Source organism: Medicago sativa, chromosome 5 (genome assembly GCF_051527215.1).
Source record: "Medicago sativa cultivar Bolivia chromosome 5, Bolivia_mono, whole genome shotgun sequence".
Taxonomy (NCBI): Eukaryota; Viridiplantae; Streptophyta; class Magnoliopsida; order Fabales; family Fabaceae; genus Medicago; species Medicago sativa.
This window is the reverse complement of record NC_140753.1, coordinates 47,251,761-47,270,778: the sequence shown is the minus strand read 5'-3', so window position 1 is coordinate 47,270,778 and position 19,018 is coordinate 47,251,761. Positions and strand designations below refer to the sequence as shown.

At 34.3% G+C, this 19,018-nt stretch overlaps 1 protein-coding gene and 2 pseudogenes across 2 annotated transcripts; 2 read left to right on the top strand and 1 right to left on the bottom strand.

The window, feature by feature from the left end:
- Positions 1 to 283: 283 nt before the first annotated feature.
- Positions 284 to 5,901, bottom strand: LOC146922502 (glutamate receptor 2.7-like; annotated as a pseudogene). Its single transcript, XR_015012488.1, has 7 exons — positions 5,592 to 5,901; positions 3,665 to 4,968; positions 3,279 to 3,576; positions 2,524 to 2,920; positions 2,069 to 2,301; position 1,088; positions 284 to 623 (listed from the first exon to the last, which is right to left on the bottom strand). The product of XR_015012488.1 is annotated as a glutamate receptor 2.7-like (transcript).
- A 5,073-nt stretch (positions 5,902 to 10,974) lies between these two features.
- Positions 10,975 to 11,478, top strand: LOC146922501 (toll/interleukin-1 receptor-like protein pseudogene; annotated as a pseudogene).
- Positions 11,479 to 11,941: 463 nt separating this feature from the next.
- On the top strand, positions 11,942 to 18,975 carry LOC146922500 (disease resistance protein Roq1-like). The gene is made up of 4 exons (XM_085715391.1): positions 11,942 to 12,587; positions 14,075 to 15,173; positions 16,309 to 18,455; positions 18,613 to 18,975. Exons 1-3 carry the CDS (start codon positions 12,310 to 12,312, stop codon positions 18,385 to 18,387), a joined length of 3,456 nt encoding a protein of 1,151 aa, XP_085571517.1. The 5' UTR covers positions 11,942 to 12,309; the 3' UTR covers positions 18,388 to 18,455; positions 18,613 to 18,975.
- Positions 18,976 to 19,018: the final 43 nt, after the last annotated feature.

The following is a 19,018-nucleotide window of genomic DNA, read 5'->3' as shown; positions in this document are numbered from 1 at the left end:
AAGTCCTTGAGAAGCATACAAGAATCAGTTTACCACACACAATGTACACCACAGTCTCTCTAACTCAATGATTATCCAAATTGTTTAATGATACTTATTTATCTTTGAATCTTATAACATCACATTTGTCATAGTATCATCTAAGAAAAGCGAAGATCCAAATTCTTTGAATATTTGGTAGTAATAGGTTAATTTTACAACATTATGAAACATGACTTGTTAATGAAGCATGAGCAGCCATAACTATATCAACAAGCTCATTACTTAACATGAATCACACACCTGTCATAATATCTTAGAATGTATTGGCATAATATATTGTACAAACATTTTTACAATAGTAGTATGTGACACGAATCGTTCATGAAGCATGAGCAGCCAGTACATTATCAACAAGCTCAACCAGACACTACTAGGATTTGGTGGCTATTAGTGACATTCTCCTCTGATGCATTTCTTGTTTCTGTGTTATTACTTACTCTTCTTAAGATTCTTGGTTGGAGTTTCAAACAACACCAAGAAAAAAATTTGCTTGTACTTCTCCATAACTGTGTTAATGCTAAAACAGCGTGTCTTCTCAAAGTTTCTACATTCTTCACTAACAAACAAATCATGTGATATGACTGTTGGAAAATATAGAGCGTGAGGGAGCTAGTGGTAGGGACACACATTAGTGATGAGCATATTGTAGGAGGAGACACATTAGTGATATGGTGAAGCCTTCAATATTATTGACATTGCATCTCAAAGGCTTAAAGGCTTGAATACAATTGCACCCATATAAGTCTATTTATAGGTGCTTATAGATGTTTCTAGAACTAGAATAATCTAGGCCTTTATTTGCCTTTTCTACATTAGAATATTATGGATGTTTCTAGGCTACAACTTAACCTAGACATTAATGGAACAATCTAGAAATATATAATAACTTTAAGCTTGTTCTAGTTTTCTCTAATGTATTCTAGAAATATCTAGAAATGTGCATCATATTTCAACACTCCTCCTTGATGCATATTTCGAAAACTTCCAATGTAGTACGTAGTTGCTCAAACATAGTTTTGTGTTATCATCTCCTCCGCATTGATACTCTTCATAGTTGATCAATTTGACATGATAGAAAATTTGTGCCACCTCTTGCCATGATATTTGTTATTGGTCTTGATGAAGACTTCGCATGGACCATTCTTCCTCCTTAGTTGCATGTGAATCTCCTTGTCGACATTGTTGAAGATTTCGACAGGGAGAATTTCTTGTTCATAATTGCTTGTGAGTCTCCTTGTCACTCATGTAGTAGATTCTTGACAGGACTCATTATTGCTCTAGTAGTTACCTATGCTTGTACTCGGGTTAAGCATCGAGAGGTCACAGTCTCCATTTATATTTATTGCCTGGACTTGTGCTCTATTCGAACTTGAGTGTCTTATTCGCCATAGGTCTTCGACATTAGTCGGACTTGAACTTTAGAGGATCGGGCTGTTAGGCTACCCGAACTCCTCTATAGCCTTCTTAGTTTTTGTTTGAACTCAAACAGTAGAGCCTTGTGGCTACATGTACTCCTTTTGTGTTTGAGTCATAGACTGAGAATTTCTACTTTTGAAGAATTCGTGTTATAGAAGAACATATAGTTGGTGACACGAGGTCATATTTTGCTACGCCCCGTTAATGACCGAACGCAGCTCCGATACCACTTTGTTGGAAAATATAGAGCGTGAGGGAGCTAGTGGTAGGGACACACATTAGTGATGAGCATATTGTAGAAGGAGACACATTAGTGATATGGTGAAGCCTTCAATATTATTGACATTGCATCTCAAAGGCTTAAAGGCTTGAATACAATTGCACCCATATAAGTCTATTTATAGGTGCTTATAGATGTTTCTAGAACTAGAATAATCTAGGCCTTTATTTGCCTTTTCTACATTAGAATATTATGGATGTTTCTAGGCTACAACTTAACCTAGACATTAATGGAACAATCTAGAAATATATAATAACTTTAAGCTTGTTCTAGTTTTCTCTAATGTATTCTAGAAATATCTAGAAATGTGCATCATATTTCAACAATGACAAAGCAAGAATAGCAAAAGTAGAACAGATCAAAAACAGACCAAGGAAAGGCGGAAGGCCTATCGATGAATTATTTTTTCGCTTGTTGCTCTCTAAAGAAGAACAATTGGCTTTGCTTTCACTCTCTATCTCATTCAACATATCTTTTTCTAGTTGTTCTGTTTCTCCGCTCTCTATCACATTCAGCAATGCCTCTGATATGTCAGCAACTAGACTTGAACCTTTTGGAAATACCTATGGTTTCAAACCACAAAAGTTGGATCAGTTTTTGAAAAATTAAATAAAAAGCATGCATATGTAAGGTTTTCAATTGAAGCCATACTCTTGATCCACAAAACGTTTCACAACCGTAGTCGTAAAACTATTTTTAAAAACCTTGTGTGTATGAAAACATCTATTAGGTCTAAAATACTAAACATGTTAAAAATCAGTGACAATGAGAGGAGAGAAACTCACAAAACCAAAGCCGCCAAGCCTGAAAACGTTCCCGACTTTGATGAATCCCTCACATGAGTACTTTGCTAGAAAGACTTTAGCATGAGGCGCAGCAAAGAAGGCGGCTTCAATTTCCTTCTTCTCAACGGCAGCAGCGTAGTCGCTCATGGAATTTATTTTCCTAATATTCTCAGGCTTAAACTTTAGTACGTCAGTCAAATACTTCACAATAAATGAATTTCCATTACACCCGACTGGTGAATTTGTTTTTTAAGGGTCTGGATATCTAACACCGATGGTTTTACTTGCGAAATAGTTATGGATGTCAAACTTGCTGTGAAACTATTTGTCACAATGAAAATAGCAAATAACCAAGGTGTCGGTACAACCTGAGCTAATGGTTTTCTTATCGGTTCTCCTGCATATTAAAAATGTATCAAGAATTAGAAATATGCTTTTCAAAATTAGAAAAGAATATGACTGAAAAGATATGAGTTAAACCTAACTCTATCCTATAAAGTTATCTTGTAAGATGAAGGTATCAATACATTCATTAACTCTAATACCATCGTAACATTTGTATTGCACGTAAGTCAACCCTACAAACTGGTTTGTAAGGTGAGAGATGTCTTACACTTGTAATCACTACTAAAGTTTTGGTCTTCGATTTTTGCTGATAGTTAGTAGCTACGAAATCTACTCAAATAAACATGTTCAGAGGACTTCATGTCAGTAGAAATAAACATGTTCGGAGGTCTTCAATTTAGAGGACTTACTATGTGCATAAAATAGTACCGTGACTAAAAACCAAAGCATCGATCCGAAACCCCTAAGATCTGGGTTAGCTTCCCGTTCAATCAACCAAATAACAACACCTACAAAAATATGCATAGCTGCTATCATCAGCCACATCTCTTTTGTAAAGGCATCCAAAAACATCCATGTTTCTTTTGATTTTGCCGGTTGCTCAGTAACCACCATATGGAGGCCAGATTCAACATACGGTTGTGAAAAGTCCACTAAATGATATCTGTATTCCACTATGGCTGTGTCACCAACTGCAGCATCCAATGTCTGCATCAGAGACAAAACTTAAGATTTTTATTAATCAGAAGAAAAAAGACAAAAACTAGTGCTCTAACCTAGTTGATCGTTACCATACCTTATTGTAGACTTGATAAACCATTTCATCGTATGAGCCATTGAACGGAATAAAACTGTACTGTAAATCATAAGGTAAATGTTTGACAACCACTTTAAAGACTCCGATAGAGAAACCAGTTATCAAAGTTCCATTCCTACTGTCATGTGTTACATTCACAAACTGAGTAAAGACACCATTAGCAGGCACTCCTATTTTCAATGACCTTTCCTCGTTACCGTGAATCCATCCCTTGGGAACCGATTGTAAATCTCCAGGCCAATAAACAGTGCTGAAAACTCCATTAGAATCATTTATTGTGTTTGTCGTCTCCATTACTTCATGTCTAACTATGTTCTTTGAAAAACCAAGTGTTGAAGACCAAAGTGCCAATTCTCTATAACTTTTCCCAATCACATTAATTATGTCGAAGGTTGGTGATTGGATAAATTGTCCATTCTTGGAGAAAGTCTTTGCGCTCAGTCTTTCAAATTTACTAAACAAAATCTTTTCTGAGAATTGTTCAAGTCTGAACTTTCCTTGTGATAATTTATTTGCAGCTTCAGCAATAGCTTTAGTTGCATAATATGCTTGAAGTGCAAAGTTACTTGGCTTAACGTTATCTTCTTCAGGGTATTCTAGTGCAAACATTCTTCGAAATAGGAATTTAAGCCTTCTGAACTCCTTATTCATTTCTATGAAGTGTTTTCTAAATCCAACAACACCTTGCATGTTGAAGATAACAGAAGAGTTAACGGAATCAAGTAGGCCAGCAACCTCGTCCGGGATAATCCACACAGAACCTTTTTCCATCAAACCTATTCGTTTTGCTTTCTCACAAATAATATTAGCCAACTCTAAAGAAGAATGAACAATCAAAAAGACCCTATTACTCTTCCTTTTCAACTTATTAAGCTCATCTTCAATTGTAGATTCTGCGTCTGAAAGTGTGGATAAGGAAGGAAAAGCTAAATGGCTTTCAATTTCAGAACCAGCATGTTTAAGAGAATTAGAGAGGCTAAGTATTATTTCTGGATCAGACGAATAGTCGTCATTATTATGTTCATAAATTACTGCCACCTTTTTCCATCTGAATTCTCCTACAATTGCTGCAATGCATTGGATGTGATGGTTAATATTATCTCCAAGTTCGATGAAATGTGGCAATCTAGGAGATAATAATTCTTGTCTGCCAGCAAATGAAGTTAGAGACAAGATAGGAGTGTTCTTTATGTTGTCGTCGAATTCACTAGCAAGTGTTGCTTCGTTGTGTGTAATCGTTCCTATGATGGCCAACACCTGGTGTCTCCGTGAGAGATCCATAACTATATTTATAAAAGAGTAATGATTTTCGTTAGATTGTTTTATTTTTACTTGAGTCTTCACAATAAACCCATAATGAGAAAGGTGAATGTAAATATCATCTGTCTACACATAATCATGATTCATAATAAAGAAAAGTGGAAACTATTTGCATTTTCTAATATGTTTGGCACCAAAATATGGAAATACTGCAGGATTGAACTTTAGTACAAGATATGTCACTAATAAGACGCAATCCTGCAGGATAACGTTTGACGCGCTCGGATACAAAATATTTCACTGATACAACACAATACTGCAGGATATTTTATGACACACTCGGATATGTACAAGATATGTCACTAATACGACCCAAAACTGCTGGATACAACTTTAGTGGGCGGCGATAAGTATGCATCAACTTGATTGTTCATTTTAACTCTCTGTTTGTCTACTATTTGTCAAAGATGTCTAGAACATGAAAAGTACCAAAAACTAAGACCCCTCTATCTCTCTCTAATATAGATTCTTTCAAGTACTTTTGTGAATCAAAGGCACCCTAAACATGTAAGTTATAAAACGTGGCGTGCATTAATTAGATAAAAACATTTTGTATGCGACTTTTAAGAGTTGGAAGGGAAATTACCAGTTGAAATAACTTGTGCAGAATTTCCACATGAATCTTTTATCTGCAAATCCAGCTTGCACGAACTCAATTGGTTGTTGAACTCTTTGACTGCAATTTCCATTGCTATCTTTTGATGCTTTCCCATTAACGAACCCAAATCAAGCACAACACCTATGCTCATAACAGATCTTTGTGGCACTAAGCAGTGGCTTCTTTTCACTATTGAACATGCCAACAATAACATGACAATATTGAAGCAAAGAATATTTAGTTGCAATGAAGATTTTTTCCCCATTAGAGAAAGGTAAATGTTCAGAGGCAAAGAGAGTGTCACAAATTTGAGTCACATACTTTGAGCATGAGTATTAATAGTTGTTTTTCTCCAACAATACTTGAATATTCAATATGTAGCCTATTAAATAGTATTAATAAATGTCAACAAGTTCCAACTCAAGTGGCAAAGACGTCGAAATTGCTAAGCCAAATACCGTGGCTGAGGTTTAAACCCCAAACAAAAATGCCGAAATTGCTAGGCCGTACGTCGTGCTCCACTTGTGTGTGTGAGTTTCTAATGGTTAATGTCATTTCTTCTGTCTATAAGAAATACAAAATTAATAATTATTTTTCTTTTTCAAAAGTCTCTCCGATACTTTGATTAAATTAGTCGCAAAGCAAACAAACTAGATGTTTGACTAGAGAAAAGTCAATGGAAGATTATGCATGAGTAATGCCATGCTTAAAAATTCAGATCAGAGCAATCACTTTCACTGTTGCTTAAAAAACTATTTTGGATTCAGTTAGTCTTGACAGGGAACTTTCCAAGCTCCTCCCTTCTTTGACTTCTTTGACTTTTTCTTTCTTACGAAAGAATCTAGGTTGTTTTAATCAGCCAATATTATTAATGCATCATCTGCACAAGAACTTGAACAAAATCAAAAGATGCTAATTTCAATTTTACAAGACTTAAGTTTTTTCCCAATAATATTCAACTACAAATCGACTGTTAATCAAGTTTCAATAACATGCAGGTAAGTTATTGGAGTTCGATGCTATAACTGATGGGAAAACAACTCTATTACCACTTTTAGATTTTCATTAAAGAAAATTGAATTCTAACAATAAGTTAATAATCAGAGAAAAATGTAAGAGTGAAAAATATTCTTACTTGAAGTCTAATGGCTAGTCTTTAATGTCGATCCTTTGTTCACCTTTCTTTCGCCTTCAATTCTGTCTATATCTTTCACTACATTTTTTTTTTGTGTGTGTGAAATCAATATCAATATATGAGCGAATCACTGATAGTGGGGAACCGATGGTACATCTAAGGAGTTATCTCCCACTAACTTCATTGCTAAATAAATGGACTAGTGTACTATGTTTAGGTCCAATATCACAACCCATCAACTAGGCCTAAGAGCAAGTTACACCTCCTTAAAGGTGCTTAAAGAAGGTCACCTGTGCGCTTTACTTACTGCACCGGAGCACCGACCAATTCATTTCCAACCGTCTTCCGCGCTACACGGCGCATACGAACCTGCTCGTCTTTATAAACGTGGCTTTGCCGCCATGTACGAATCACAATCACCATTTACCTACTTTTCATGCTTTCTCCACCTCGATCATATACTGATTTGAGTGTCTGAGCAGCTATAAGTTTTGCAGGTCCCTTCCCCTCCAATTGGAGAACAGTTACCGCCGCACCGGGATACCTTCTCTGCGGTATGTAATCGTCATCAACACGAGTGTCTATATCGCGTCATCATAAGCTCTGTTACATGATAGATTAGTTAGTAATTGTAAGGACAGAATTGAACCAAAAAAAAAACACTTCCAAAGACTTTGCCTATCTAAAAACAAATTTGATGACAAAAATGATTAACAGAAAAGATATTTGTTTATACAATTTCGATACATTCAAAGATCAATAGGGCAACAAAGAGATGAAAGTATGAAACCTTAATATATAGGGTCTGACAATGTATATTAACTCCGATAAACATCTAATTATTATTTTTTATTTAATCTACACTAACCAGTAACAAACAACTATACTAAGTACTAACCATATCCCATCTTTACTTGAAAAAAACCACATATCTACGTATAGGACAATTTTAGCAGAAATGATCGTTAATGAGCCCGGTCAACACTTCACAAATACGAGTAGTGTTGAGTGTTGACTGTTGACTGACATAAAAATAGAAAATTGAGATGTTGTGACGTCAACTAAACATTTTAAACAGCAGATTCAAAGGTAGCAAGTGAATGGCCCAAAATCAATTGACAAAGAAAAACCTATAATTTAATATAGTTCCACTTCTTGATTATCATTTTATCAGCCGCATACTATAATAAACATGGCAAAGCCAACTACACACATCAAGGTCAACACCGCTCTTCTTTTACTTCTCAGTTTTCTTCTTCTTCTTCTCAAAGAAAACATATACAATCGTTGTCCCATAGACAATCACTTTGATCTTGTTCAATCTTTTAATCATTTTGATATAGATATTAAAAAAATATTGGAAAAAATCTGGTGTGGTTATAGTCACACCATGCCTTATGGTGGATCTGTCCTTGGTGGACGACACATGCTCAACGTGGGATTTTTGCTCCGGAAGGGAAAAGAAATGAGAGAGAAAAAGAGAAGATAGATGAAGTAGAAGAAAAAGGGGAAGTTGGTGAAGTGGGATTTAAGGTAGAAGAAGACGAATTTGATATTATATGTCGGAGTTTAGGGTTGTCTGGACCAGAGGGTTTCTCCGTTCCAGCGGCGGATTGGGAGGCGATGAAGGCTTAGTCTTCGTCCGAACTCAATCCCGGTGGCAGAAATGAGAGGGAAGAAGAGGAAGAGAAAATAGATGAAGTTGGTGAAGTGGCAAACCAAAGGGGGGCTAATATCCTAGTTATTACCCCCGGAAGTTGGCAAAAGGGTGAGCTTTTGGGCTGTGGTTCATTTGGAGCTGTATATGAAGGAATTTCTGATTAAGTGCTGCTCATTCATTACCATTTTCATACTATATTAAATTAATGGAAAATTACCTGACCTCCATTGAGGTCTATTCAAATGACACTTACACTATCCTTCCTTAAGTTATCATCAAATAAATAGAAACCTCCTTTTCCATTAACACCTCTAATTCCCAGTTAAATTAGAGAGAACAACCAAGCTCCATTACAAACTCAACATTAGAGTTGACTTAACATTGTTTTACAATTATAAATGGGTTAATAGTGTTTTTGACCCCTTTAATATGATGCACTTTTGGTTTTAGCCTCTGTAAAATTTTTTTTTTTAGATTCCACCTTGAAAAAATTCTAGGTGGCCACATCCTCGACTAGTTTTCGAATCTTCATTTTTCAAATTCTAGCAGAATCTTCATTTTTCAAGGGTGGAATGTAAATTTTTTTTTACAAGGGGTCAAAAACCAAAAGTGCATCATATTACAAGTGCCAAAAACACTATTAACCCATTATAAATCAAAGGTGGCCACATCCTCGACTAGTTTTCGCATTTAGATATCAAATTATATTTAACACATTTTATAGTAATAAAATGATATAAGTTTCTTTCCTTGAAAAAAACCAAAACTCAATTGGATCTTCATTTTCACAAATGTTATGAATTGAAGCATTTTTCTCTCTCATTATGAACGACAAACTTAGTCGCCGGTTGTTTTAATAGACACGTGAGCGTAAATAAACACGATACTACCCACACCCCAAATAATCCAAGTTGCACCCCAAATTACTAATATACCCTCCAATTAAATAGTTTTTGTAAACTCGGTTTACATGAGTAAGTAAATATATACGTAAATTTACTTAAGTCAAACTAATAAAATAACGTCAATTCGGTTTACACGGTTTAGGTGAACTGAAGTTAATGTGCACTAAGTTTAGCCGTACATATATAAATTGAATTGCTCTACGTGATCTTAAAATACGCTACCTCATTTTGGAATATATATACGTAAATTAAATTAATGTGTGACTTATATAAACTTAAATTACGATACCCCGTCCACGTAAATTTAAATAGGTAAAAAAATCATTTGAATAGGTAAAAAAATCATGTAAAGCCTGCATCATTTGAATAGGTAAAATCATTTACATTATGTAAAGCCCAATTTTCCCATTTTAATGACAAGGTTTTGACTTTTGAATGATTGTTATTAGTAGTATAAATGAATATCATTGAATTAGTCTTGTGCATAATGTTGTAAAACGAGAAAACTTTTGGTCGGTCAACGTTGGAACAATTGATCTTGTTAATGCAATTAACTATGTTTTTTCCTTGTGCTTACCTAATTTCAATATTCAATACTTAGTCTTTGTAAAAAAATACTCCCTTTGCTTTCTCAAATTCATTAAATAAGTGATTATGGATTAGGGCTCTGCCCTCTTTTTGTACCAAAAAAAAAGTGATTATGGATTATATTATATTTCGGATACATCAATTATTTAATGAATCTAAAAAAGCAAAAGTTGTTTATAAATGTGATCGTAGGGGTAGGGAGTATATTCAACTCATTTCAAAAAATAAATATATTCAATACACTTATCTTTTCCTAACATATGCTACATTCATTAAATAATTCTCTTTGCTTTAATTTTGTCCTATGAATACAAACTAAGATGGTAGTTGGAGAAACATTTGATGTGTTCGAAGTTCGAACATATATTTGAACCCGTAATTTTTCACATTTAATGTGTGGAATTCTCGCAACTAAACTATTTGACCCAAAAATATCCAGTTTGAATTTAAGATCAACACAAGCGATTTTGACTATTGCAAAAAAATAAAATAAAAGAAGTTACACCAGTCACAAAAAAAGGTTTCGATGTTATTGCCACAAAAAATATTTCTAAAACATTTTGAACAAGTCATTTGAATTATTGATTAGATGCCGGTGATTAGCATTCCACTTTTGTTTTTTATTTTCTTTTCACCACAGCACCGTATAAGGTTTAGATGTTATTTTATTTTAGAAATCAAATCATGAATACCTCTCTAACTCTGTTCTGATGTTTTCTCTATGACATAAGAGATGGAAACAGAGAGAGAAAAGAATATAAACATGGGATTTCCGGCACGAGAAATGATATTTGTACAACCATTTTTTAACAACTTTTGTGACAATTTTCTCTCTCATACTCACATTATAATTTTACTTTATCTCTCTATTACTTTGGTTTATGTGACAATACACACTTTTCTTTATGAAAATGTGGTTGTCCATTTGATTGTCACATAGATTGATGTTCAAATAACACTACTCTTCCGGCACCGACCAAGTGCTTGTGTATATACACACACCGTAGTGATATCCACGCGAAAGGTAAACACCAAAAGAGAGAAATTAACGTGAATAAGCAAGAAAGAAAATTGGTTTCAATAATGTTGGGAGCGAGTTCTTCTAGTAATGTTGCCATTTCTCATTCTCCTTCTCAAAATCCAAAGCATGATGTGTTCCTCAGCTTTAGTGGAGAGGACACACGTGATAGCTTCATCAGTCATCTTTATGCTGAGCTGCAAAGGGAAAAGATTGAAACATTCATTGATTACAAACTTGGTAGAGGCGATGAGATTTCTCCTGCATTATACAAAGCAATTGATGAATCAATGATTTATGTTGTTGTTTTGTCTGAGAACTACGCTTCTTCCACTTGGTGTTTGGATGAACTTACACATATCCTCCAATGCAAAGAGAAATATAGTGGAAGGCATGTGATACCAGTCTTCTATAAGGTGGATCCATCAGATGTTAGACATCAAAGAGATAGTTATGCAGAAGCTTTTGTTAAGCACCAACGTAGATTTAAGGATGATCAAGTGAATGCATGGAAGAAAGCTCTAACCCAAATAGCTGCTCTCTCTGGCTGTGAAAAGTCCACTAAATGATATCTGTATTCCACTATGGCTGTGTCACCAACTGCAGCATCCAATGTCTGCATTAGAAGTAAAATTTAAGATTTTTATTAATCAGAAGGAAAAAAAAACGAAAAAAAAACTAGTGCTCTAACCTAGTTGTCGTTACCATACCTTATTGTAGACCTGATAAACCATTTCATCGTATGAGCCATTGAACGGAATAAAACTGTACTGTAAATCATAAGTAAACGTTCGACAACCACTTTAATGCCTCAAGAGCATCATCTCCTTTTTTAAATCCCATGTGAGTGGCTATCTCTGTTGAGTGTCGGCTCTATCATAGTAGCTTTACTTTATTTTTTTCTTTTTTCTTTTTTGGTATATGCTTTACTTTTACTGATTCGAATATAGTGGCCATCTGTTTGTTTCCCAACGTGTAAAGCTACTTCTCATTTTTTTTGTTTTTGAAGGAAGCTACTTCTCATTTATAACGTGTGTTTCTCCTTCCTTCCCCTTATTCTCTCATTATCCTTGCACAATTCATTTTTATCTATATATCTTTTGATATCTCTCTTGATTTTTTATTTTTTATTTTTTCTTTCTCTTGATAGATACAACAACTCTTCTCTTGGAAGGGGAGGATCAATACATTTTCAGAACCATGACTTCTTCTTCTTCTCAAACTCCTCCTCCTAAGTATGATGTGTTCTTGAGCTTCCGTGGAGAGGACACGCGCGTAACAATTTCATCAGTCATCTTGACGCTGAGCTGCAAAGGAAGAAGATTCAAACATTCATAGATTACAGACTCTGCAGAGGCGACGAGATTTCACCGACACTATACAGAGAAATCGAAGAATCAATGATTTATGTTGTTGTTTTGTCTGAGAACTACGCTTCTTCCACTTGGTGTTTGGATGAACTCACAAAGATACTCGAATGCAGAGAAAGATATGGAAGGCATGTTATACCGGTCTTCTATAAGGTGGATCCATCAGATGTTAGACATCAGAGACAGAATTATGCAGAAGCTTTTGTTAAGCATCAACAACATCGATTTAAAGATGATCAAGTGAACGTATGGAAGAAAGCTCTAACCCAAGTAGCTGGACTCTCTGGCTGGGACTCACAAGTAACCAGGTCACTATTTAGTTCAATTTATTTTTTGGACAGGCAAATCTATTAGTCTTTACACCCTTTCGTCTTAAATATAAACAAAAGTCAAAATATATATATTTAGTTCAAATTTATTTATGCAAAACAACTTATTTATGCAAAACAACTTATTAGGATATCTTTTAAAAAACAGCTTATTTAAAATAAGTTGTTTTGCATGAATAAACTGTTTTGCATAAATAAGTTGTTTTGAATAAGCTGTTTTGCATAACTAAGCTCTTTTGAATAAGTTGTTTTGAAAATGAGATCGTAATAAGCTGTTTTGCATAAATAAGCTGTTTTGAATAAGCTCTTTCTAAAAATGAGATTGTAATAAGCTGTTTTGCATAAATAAGCTCTTTTGAATAAGCTGTTTTTAAAAAAGAGATCCTAACAAGTTGTTTTGCATAAATAAGATGTTTCAAATAAGCTGTTTTGCATAAATAAGCTGTTTGGAATAAGCTGTTTTTAAAAATGAGATCGTAATAAGTTGTTTTTGCACAAATAAGTTGTTTTTAAAAATGAGATTTTAATAAGCTGTTTTGCATAAATAAGCTGTTTCAAATAAGTTGTTTTTTAAAAAAGAGATCCTAATAAGCTGTTTTGTACAAATAAGTTGTTTCGAATAAGCTGTTTTTGAAAATGAGATCGTAATAAGCTGTTTTGCATAAATAAGCTCTTTTGAATAAGCTATTTTGCATAAATAAGTTGTATAGAATAAGTTGTTTTTAATAATGAGATCGTAATGAGCTATTTTGCATAAATAAGTTGTTTCGAATAAGTTGTTTTTTAAAAAAGAGATCCTAATAAGTTGTTTTGAATAAGCTGTTTTTTTAAAAGAGATCATAATAAGCTCTTTTGCATAATTAAGCTGCTTGAATAAGCTGTTTTTTAAAAATATATTGTAATAAGCTGTTTTGCATAGATAAGATGTTTTGAATAAGTTTTTTTTCTTTTTTTTAATAGATCTTAATAAGCTCTTTTGCATAAATAAGCCGTTTTTAAAAAGATCGTAATAAATTATTTTGCATAAAAAATTATTCATTTTGGTATTTTATTTTATGAATTTAAAAAAAGTGGGAGAGTGATGATGATTTAATTTAAAAAAATAGTTTAGTTAAAAAAATAAGATGATAATCAAAAATATAATTATTTAATTAAAAAAGATTAATATTTTTTGAAGTTATCTATTGGACTTTTTTTATTTTAAAGAAGTGATCCATTGGATTTTGAAATAAGGTGCATGCATCAAATCCATCTATAGTTTTTAATGGATTGATCCAAACCAATCCATCTATAACACATTCAAATATGAGGTTGTAGTTTAGTAATACTTGGATAAGATCTTCATTTTACAAAGTGAAACTCAATAAAATTGAACCAAGATGCGACTTATGTTTTTCTTATTAACTTCTTTAGGCTAGTTTTTATAGTTTGAAGACTAAAGCTTTGGTTTTTTTATCATGTGCCAGACCAGAACACACGCTTGTTGAAGACATTGTGAGAGATATTTCAAGAAAATTGAATTTGAATCACTCTTTCGTAAGCGATTATCAAGGAATGATTGGAATTGACAAGCATATTGAACAAATCCAATCCATGTTGCACCTTGAGTCAGAGTCCGTTCGAATGGTAGGAATTTGGGGTATGGGAGGAATAGGAAAAACAACAATTGCTACAGCAATATATCACAAACTGGCAAATCAATTCAGTTCCGGCAGCATCGTCCTAAATGTTCAACAAGAAATAGAGAGATTTGGACTAAACCATATACAAAGCAAATATATATCAGAGCTTCTAGGAGAAAACCACACACCCTCTAGATTAAGTTATCAAAGGCTCAAAAGGACAAAGGTTCTCCTCGTTCTTGATGATGTGACCAATTCTGATCAACTCAATGATTTAATTGGAAGGTGGTGTAGGTTTGGGGAGGGTAGTAGAATCATTGTGACTACTAGAGACAAGCAGGTATTGAAAAATGTCGATGTTGATGGAATACATGTCGATGCTGATGGAATACATGAAGTCAAGGGGATGAATTTTCAAGAATCTCTGCGTCTTTTTTGTTCAAAGGCCTTTAAACAAAACTATCCCATAGAAGATTATGCAGGCTTCACGGAGAAGATATTAAATTATGCTGAAGGGGTTCCATTAGCTCTCAAAGTTTTAGGGTCTTCTCTTTATGATAGAACAAAGGAAGTATGGGAAAGTCAATTAGAAAAGCTGAAAAAGTCAGGCAAGAATGACATTTTCAAAGTGTTGAAATTAAGTTATGATGGGTTGGATGAAGAAGAGATGGACATATTTCTTGACATAGCTTGTTTCTATAAAGGACATTTGGAAAATGTTGTAACACAAACACTGGATAGTTGTGGTTTCTCTGCTCGTATTGGAATGGATGTTCTCAAAGATAGGTGCCTTATATCTGCTTCGGAAGGTAGAATTATGATGCACGATCTAATACAGGAAATGGGACATGAAATTGTTCGTCAACAATGTGTCAATGATCCTGGAAAACAAAGTCGATTATGGAAGCATCATGACATTTATAAAGTTTTAAAAGGGAATAAGGTATATTCTTTTGTACAAATATCATATACTTATTTTCTTGCAGCATAAGTCCTGTAACTTCTTTTTTTCAGTTTTTATTTGTCTCTAATTCCATTGCATATACTTTTAGGGGACGGATGCAATCCAATGTATATTCCTGAACATGTGCGAGATAGAAAAGGTTCAATTTCATCCTAAAACATTCAAAAAGATGGATAATCTTAGAATGATACAGTTCTATAAAACCGTATGGCTTTTCGAAAGACTCAAATGTGATTCTTCCAAAATTTCTTAAAAATCTTCCGGATGATTTAAAGTTTCTTCGTTGGGATAGCTTCCCTCAAAAATCACTGCCACTGAAATTTTGCCCCAAAAATCTAGTTAAACTTGATATGCCTCATAGCCATCTTGAACAACTATGGGAGGGAGAACAGGTATTTGCTTTATGTTCTATTTCTGTGTTGAACTAATAGAAAGTCTCTTGATCTTATGATATGTTTGTTATTGCTAGTTAAGAAGTTGTTACTAGTTAGTTAATTAGATAATGGGTTAGTTAGTGGGTGTGTTAAGAGATAGTTAGGTCAAATAAGACACTCTGCCTATAAATAGGGAGAAGGGATTAGAGACGGCATCATTGTCATTTGAGAGGAACAGGGCTTTTGGCATTGGGGAGGTAGGCAGACCTTGATGTGTTGCCATTGTTTGTAATGAAAGCAAATTATTCTTCCCTATTATCAGTTAATATTCCAGTTGGTTCTATCATCTTATTAGAGTAGGATTCAAGAGCAAGTTTTACATATACAAAAGTTGGGCGGGCACACATACACAAATGATGAAAATTGAAAAGACATAATTTAGCGCATCATCAAATCATTTTCTCTTTTAATTTGTTATGTGTGTGAAATGATTTTTTTGTAGATATGTTTAAAAACATAATAAAAAGTTCAAAAAACTTATAATGTTTCATGCTGGATTTTAGGGTGATGACTCAATTAAATCCCTCACCCATGTACCACTCACTTTCTTCATTAGATTAAATAAAATGATTAAGTATTGAATAGTTGAGTAGTAAGTGTTCAATTATTTATCAAATAAACTGGTTCAAGTTTACAAACTTTTATTTATGTTACTTTGGTCATTTATTTATTGTTTACAGGATTTACCGAATTTGAAAACAATTGACCTTCGTGGTTCTGCAAACCTGGATAAAATACCAGACCTCGGTCAATGCCCAAATATTGAAGAAGTAGTTCTTAGTCACTGCACAAAGTTGAGTAAAGTCTACTCTTCTAGTTTCCTGTCCAAGCTCAAGTGTTTATGGTTAAATGGTTGTATTACCGTTAAGAGTGTACACATTCCTAGTAATATTTTGCGGACAACTTCTGGATTAATAGTACTCCATGATTGTAGCAGTCTTGACAAGTTTTCAGTCAGTGATGCAAATAAAGATATGGGGGTTCAAGGAATTACTAGAAGAGCCCGAAGATTCCAAAATGACCAAAAAGCCCAACGTTTTGAGAAATTCCTAGAAGAACCAAACCCTATATTTGATGTTTTTGAATATCAGTGTGCAACATCCCATTCCGAGATCAAATTAGTAGACGAACCAAGCCGTTTCTTGGATCCTTTTGATCCCCTGGATTATGCTGAGTCAAACAAAGAACCAAAGGATAATATACAATTACTAAGCTTTGAAGAGTTGAGAGAAGGTTCACCCTCATTATTTCCAAGTCTCAACGAGCTTTGTTGGTTGGATCTCTCTCATTGTGAATCACTCAAAAGCCTTCCAATTGACCTTTTCAAATTGAAATTTCTCAAAAGACTTTACCTCGGTGGTTGCTCGAATTTGGAGGCGTTCCCAGAAATTGAGGAAATGTCAGAAAATTTATCGGTGCTCATCTTAGACGAAACAGCAATAATGGAACTGCCGTCATCCTTACACCATTTGGTCGGGCTAGAAGAGTTGAGCTTGCACAATTGCTCAAGCCTTGAGATTATTCCATCTTCCATTGGAAGTCTCAGCAAACTCAACAAGTTAAGCATTACCTACTGTGAATCGCTTGATACTTTTCCAAGCAGTATTTTCAAATTGAAGCTGACAAAACTTGATTTGCATGGTTGCTTAATGTTGAAGACCTTTCCAGAGATCTTAGAGCCTGCAGGAAATTTCGTTCACATTAACTTAACAAAAACAGCAATTAAGGAACTGCCGTCATCTTTGGAAAATTTGGTTGGACTTCAAACCTTGTGTCTGAAGTTCTGCACTGAGCTGGTGTCACTTCCAAACAGTATTGTCAATCTAAATTATTTATCTGGGCTTGATTGTTCTGGCTGTTGCAGTTTAACAGAAATCCCAAATAACATTGGTAGTTTGTCATCACTTAGGGAACTTTCCCTTCAAGAAAGCAATATTGTGAGCCTTCCAGAGAGCATATCTCATCTCTCAAGTTTAAAATCACTTGATTTGAGTGATTGCAAAAGGCTTGAATGTATCCCACAACTTCCGCCATCTCTAAACCAGTTGTTGGCGTATGATTGTCCAGCCATTGGGAGAATGATACCAAATTCAAGGTTGGAACTTCCATCAGTTTCTGACAAGGATACCTTCAAATTTCATTTCACCAATAGTCAAGAACTGGATGAAACTGCTTGCAGTAATTTTGGGGATGAAGCACAGCTTAGGATCACCCAGGATGCATATAAGTCTGTGTTCTTTTGTTTTCCTGGGAGTGCAATTCCTGGTTGGTTTCCTTATCGTTGTAAGGGACACTTAGTAACAATGAAAAAAGATTCTCTAGATTCGCCACGTAATAATAAGCTTGTTGGTTTTGCTCTGTCTGTCGTTTTGGGTGGTGTAGATTTGGATGATCTAAAAGTAAGTAATAGAAGCTTTACATACAGATTAACATTTGAATCTGATGGTTGCAGACACCGTCTTCCTATTCTTATCGATGACAATAGTTACTATTTCTATTGGAAGGGTCGAAATAGGTTATTCATCCAAGATCACACATTCATATGGAAATATCCATTGCACTTTGGAAGCATTGACAACAGCCTCTTTGATTCCTGCACAAAAAAACACAGCCTCTTTGATGTCCAACAATTTACTTTTGAGTTCATCAAACGTGGTTTTTTCCATGTTAACTCAGATGTCATGGTGAAAGAGTGTGGAATATGCCCTCTTTATACAACAGAAAAGGATGACAATTGTGGTAATAGTTTGAGACTTTAAAACAATGACATTGAAGAATCGAGTCGGAGCATTGCTGGAAACAAACAAAAGAAGATAGGTGGTTGGAGGTATATAATATGTTTCAAATAGAAGTTCTAATTCTCATTTTTTTTTAAGTTTTAAAATTCACAAGTACTTTGAACACCTTTTAGGTTATTCCATGGGTTCGTTTAATTCTGCTTTCACCTTGTGTTTAACTTTCTGTATTGATTGTTTTCATTTCAGGCATTTCAAATTCATTTGGATTTCATGCATGCAACTGTCTTTTTCGAAGTTTAGTCCCTGATTGGCGAGCTTGTCTGCACTTCATGAAGAATGCCGTGATTTATAAATGTTGTAGGCCTGATGTGGTTAGTGTTAATTGTGGTTTGACAGTTTCTAATTTGAAGACCATTTTAATTTTGTAATGTACAACTTTTTTAATATGGCTTTAAAGTCTTATTTATTGAGTTGTGGAATGGAACACCGAGAAGTATCAGAAGAACTTCTTCTAAGCTTTCTTCTTTATTCTTCTCAAAGTAAATGTATATTCTATGAATTACGACTCTTTATTTCTGACTAATTTGTTGAAATGTATCTCAGCTCCATTTCTGTTTTTTTCTTTTTTCTTTTTTCCATCCTTAACTTTCCA

Coding starts and splice junctions, on each gene's coding strand:
- LOC146922500 (XM_085715391.1), top strand. CDS start 12,310: ATGATTTATGTTGTTGTTTTGTCTGAGAACTACGCTTCTTCCACTTGG. Junction 12,588..14,074: donor TGGGACTCACAAGTAACCAG/GTCACTATTTAG, acceptor ATCATGTGCCAG/ACCAGAACACACGCTTGTTG. Junction 15,174..16,308: donor AAGTTTTAAAAGGGAATAAG/GTATATTCTTTT, acceptor TATTGTTTACAG/GATTTACCGAATTTGAAAAC.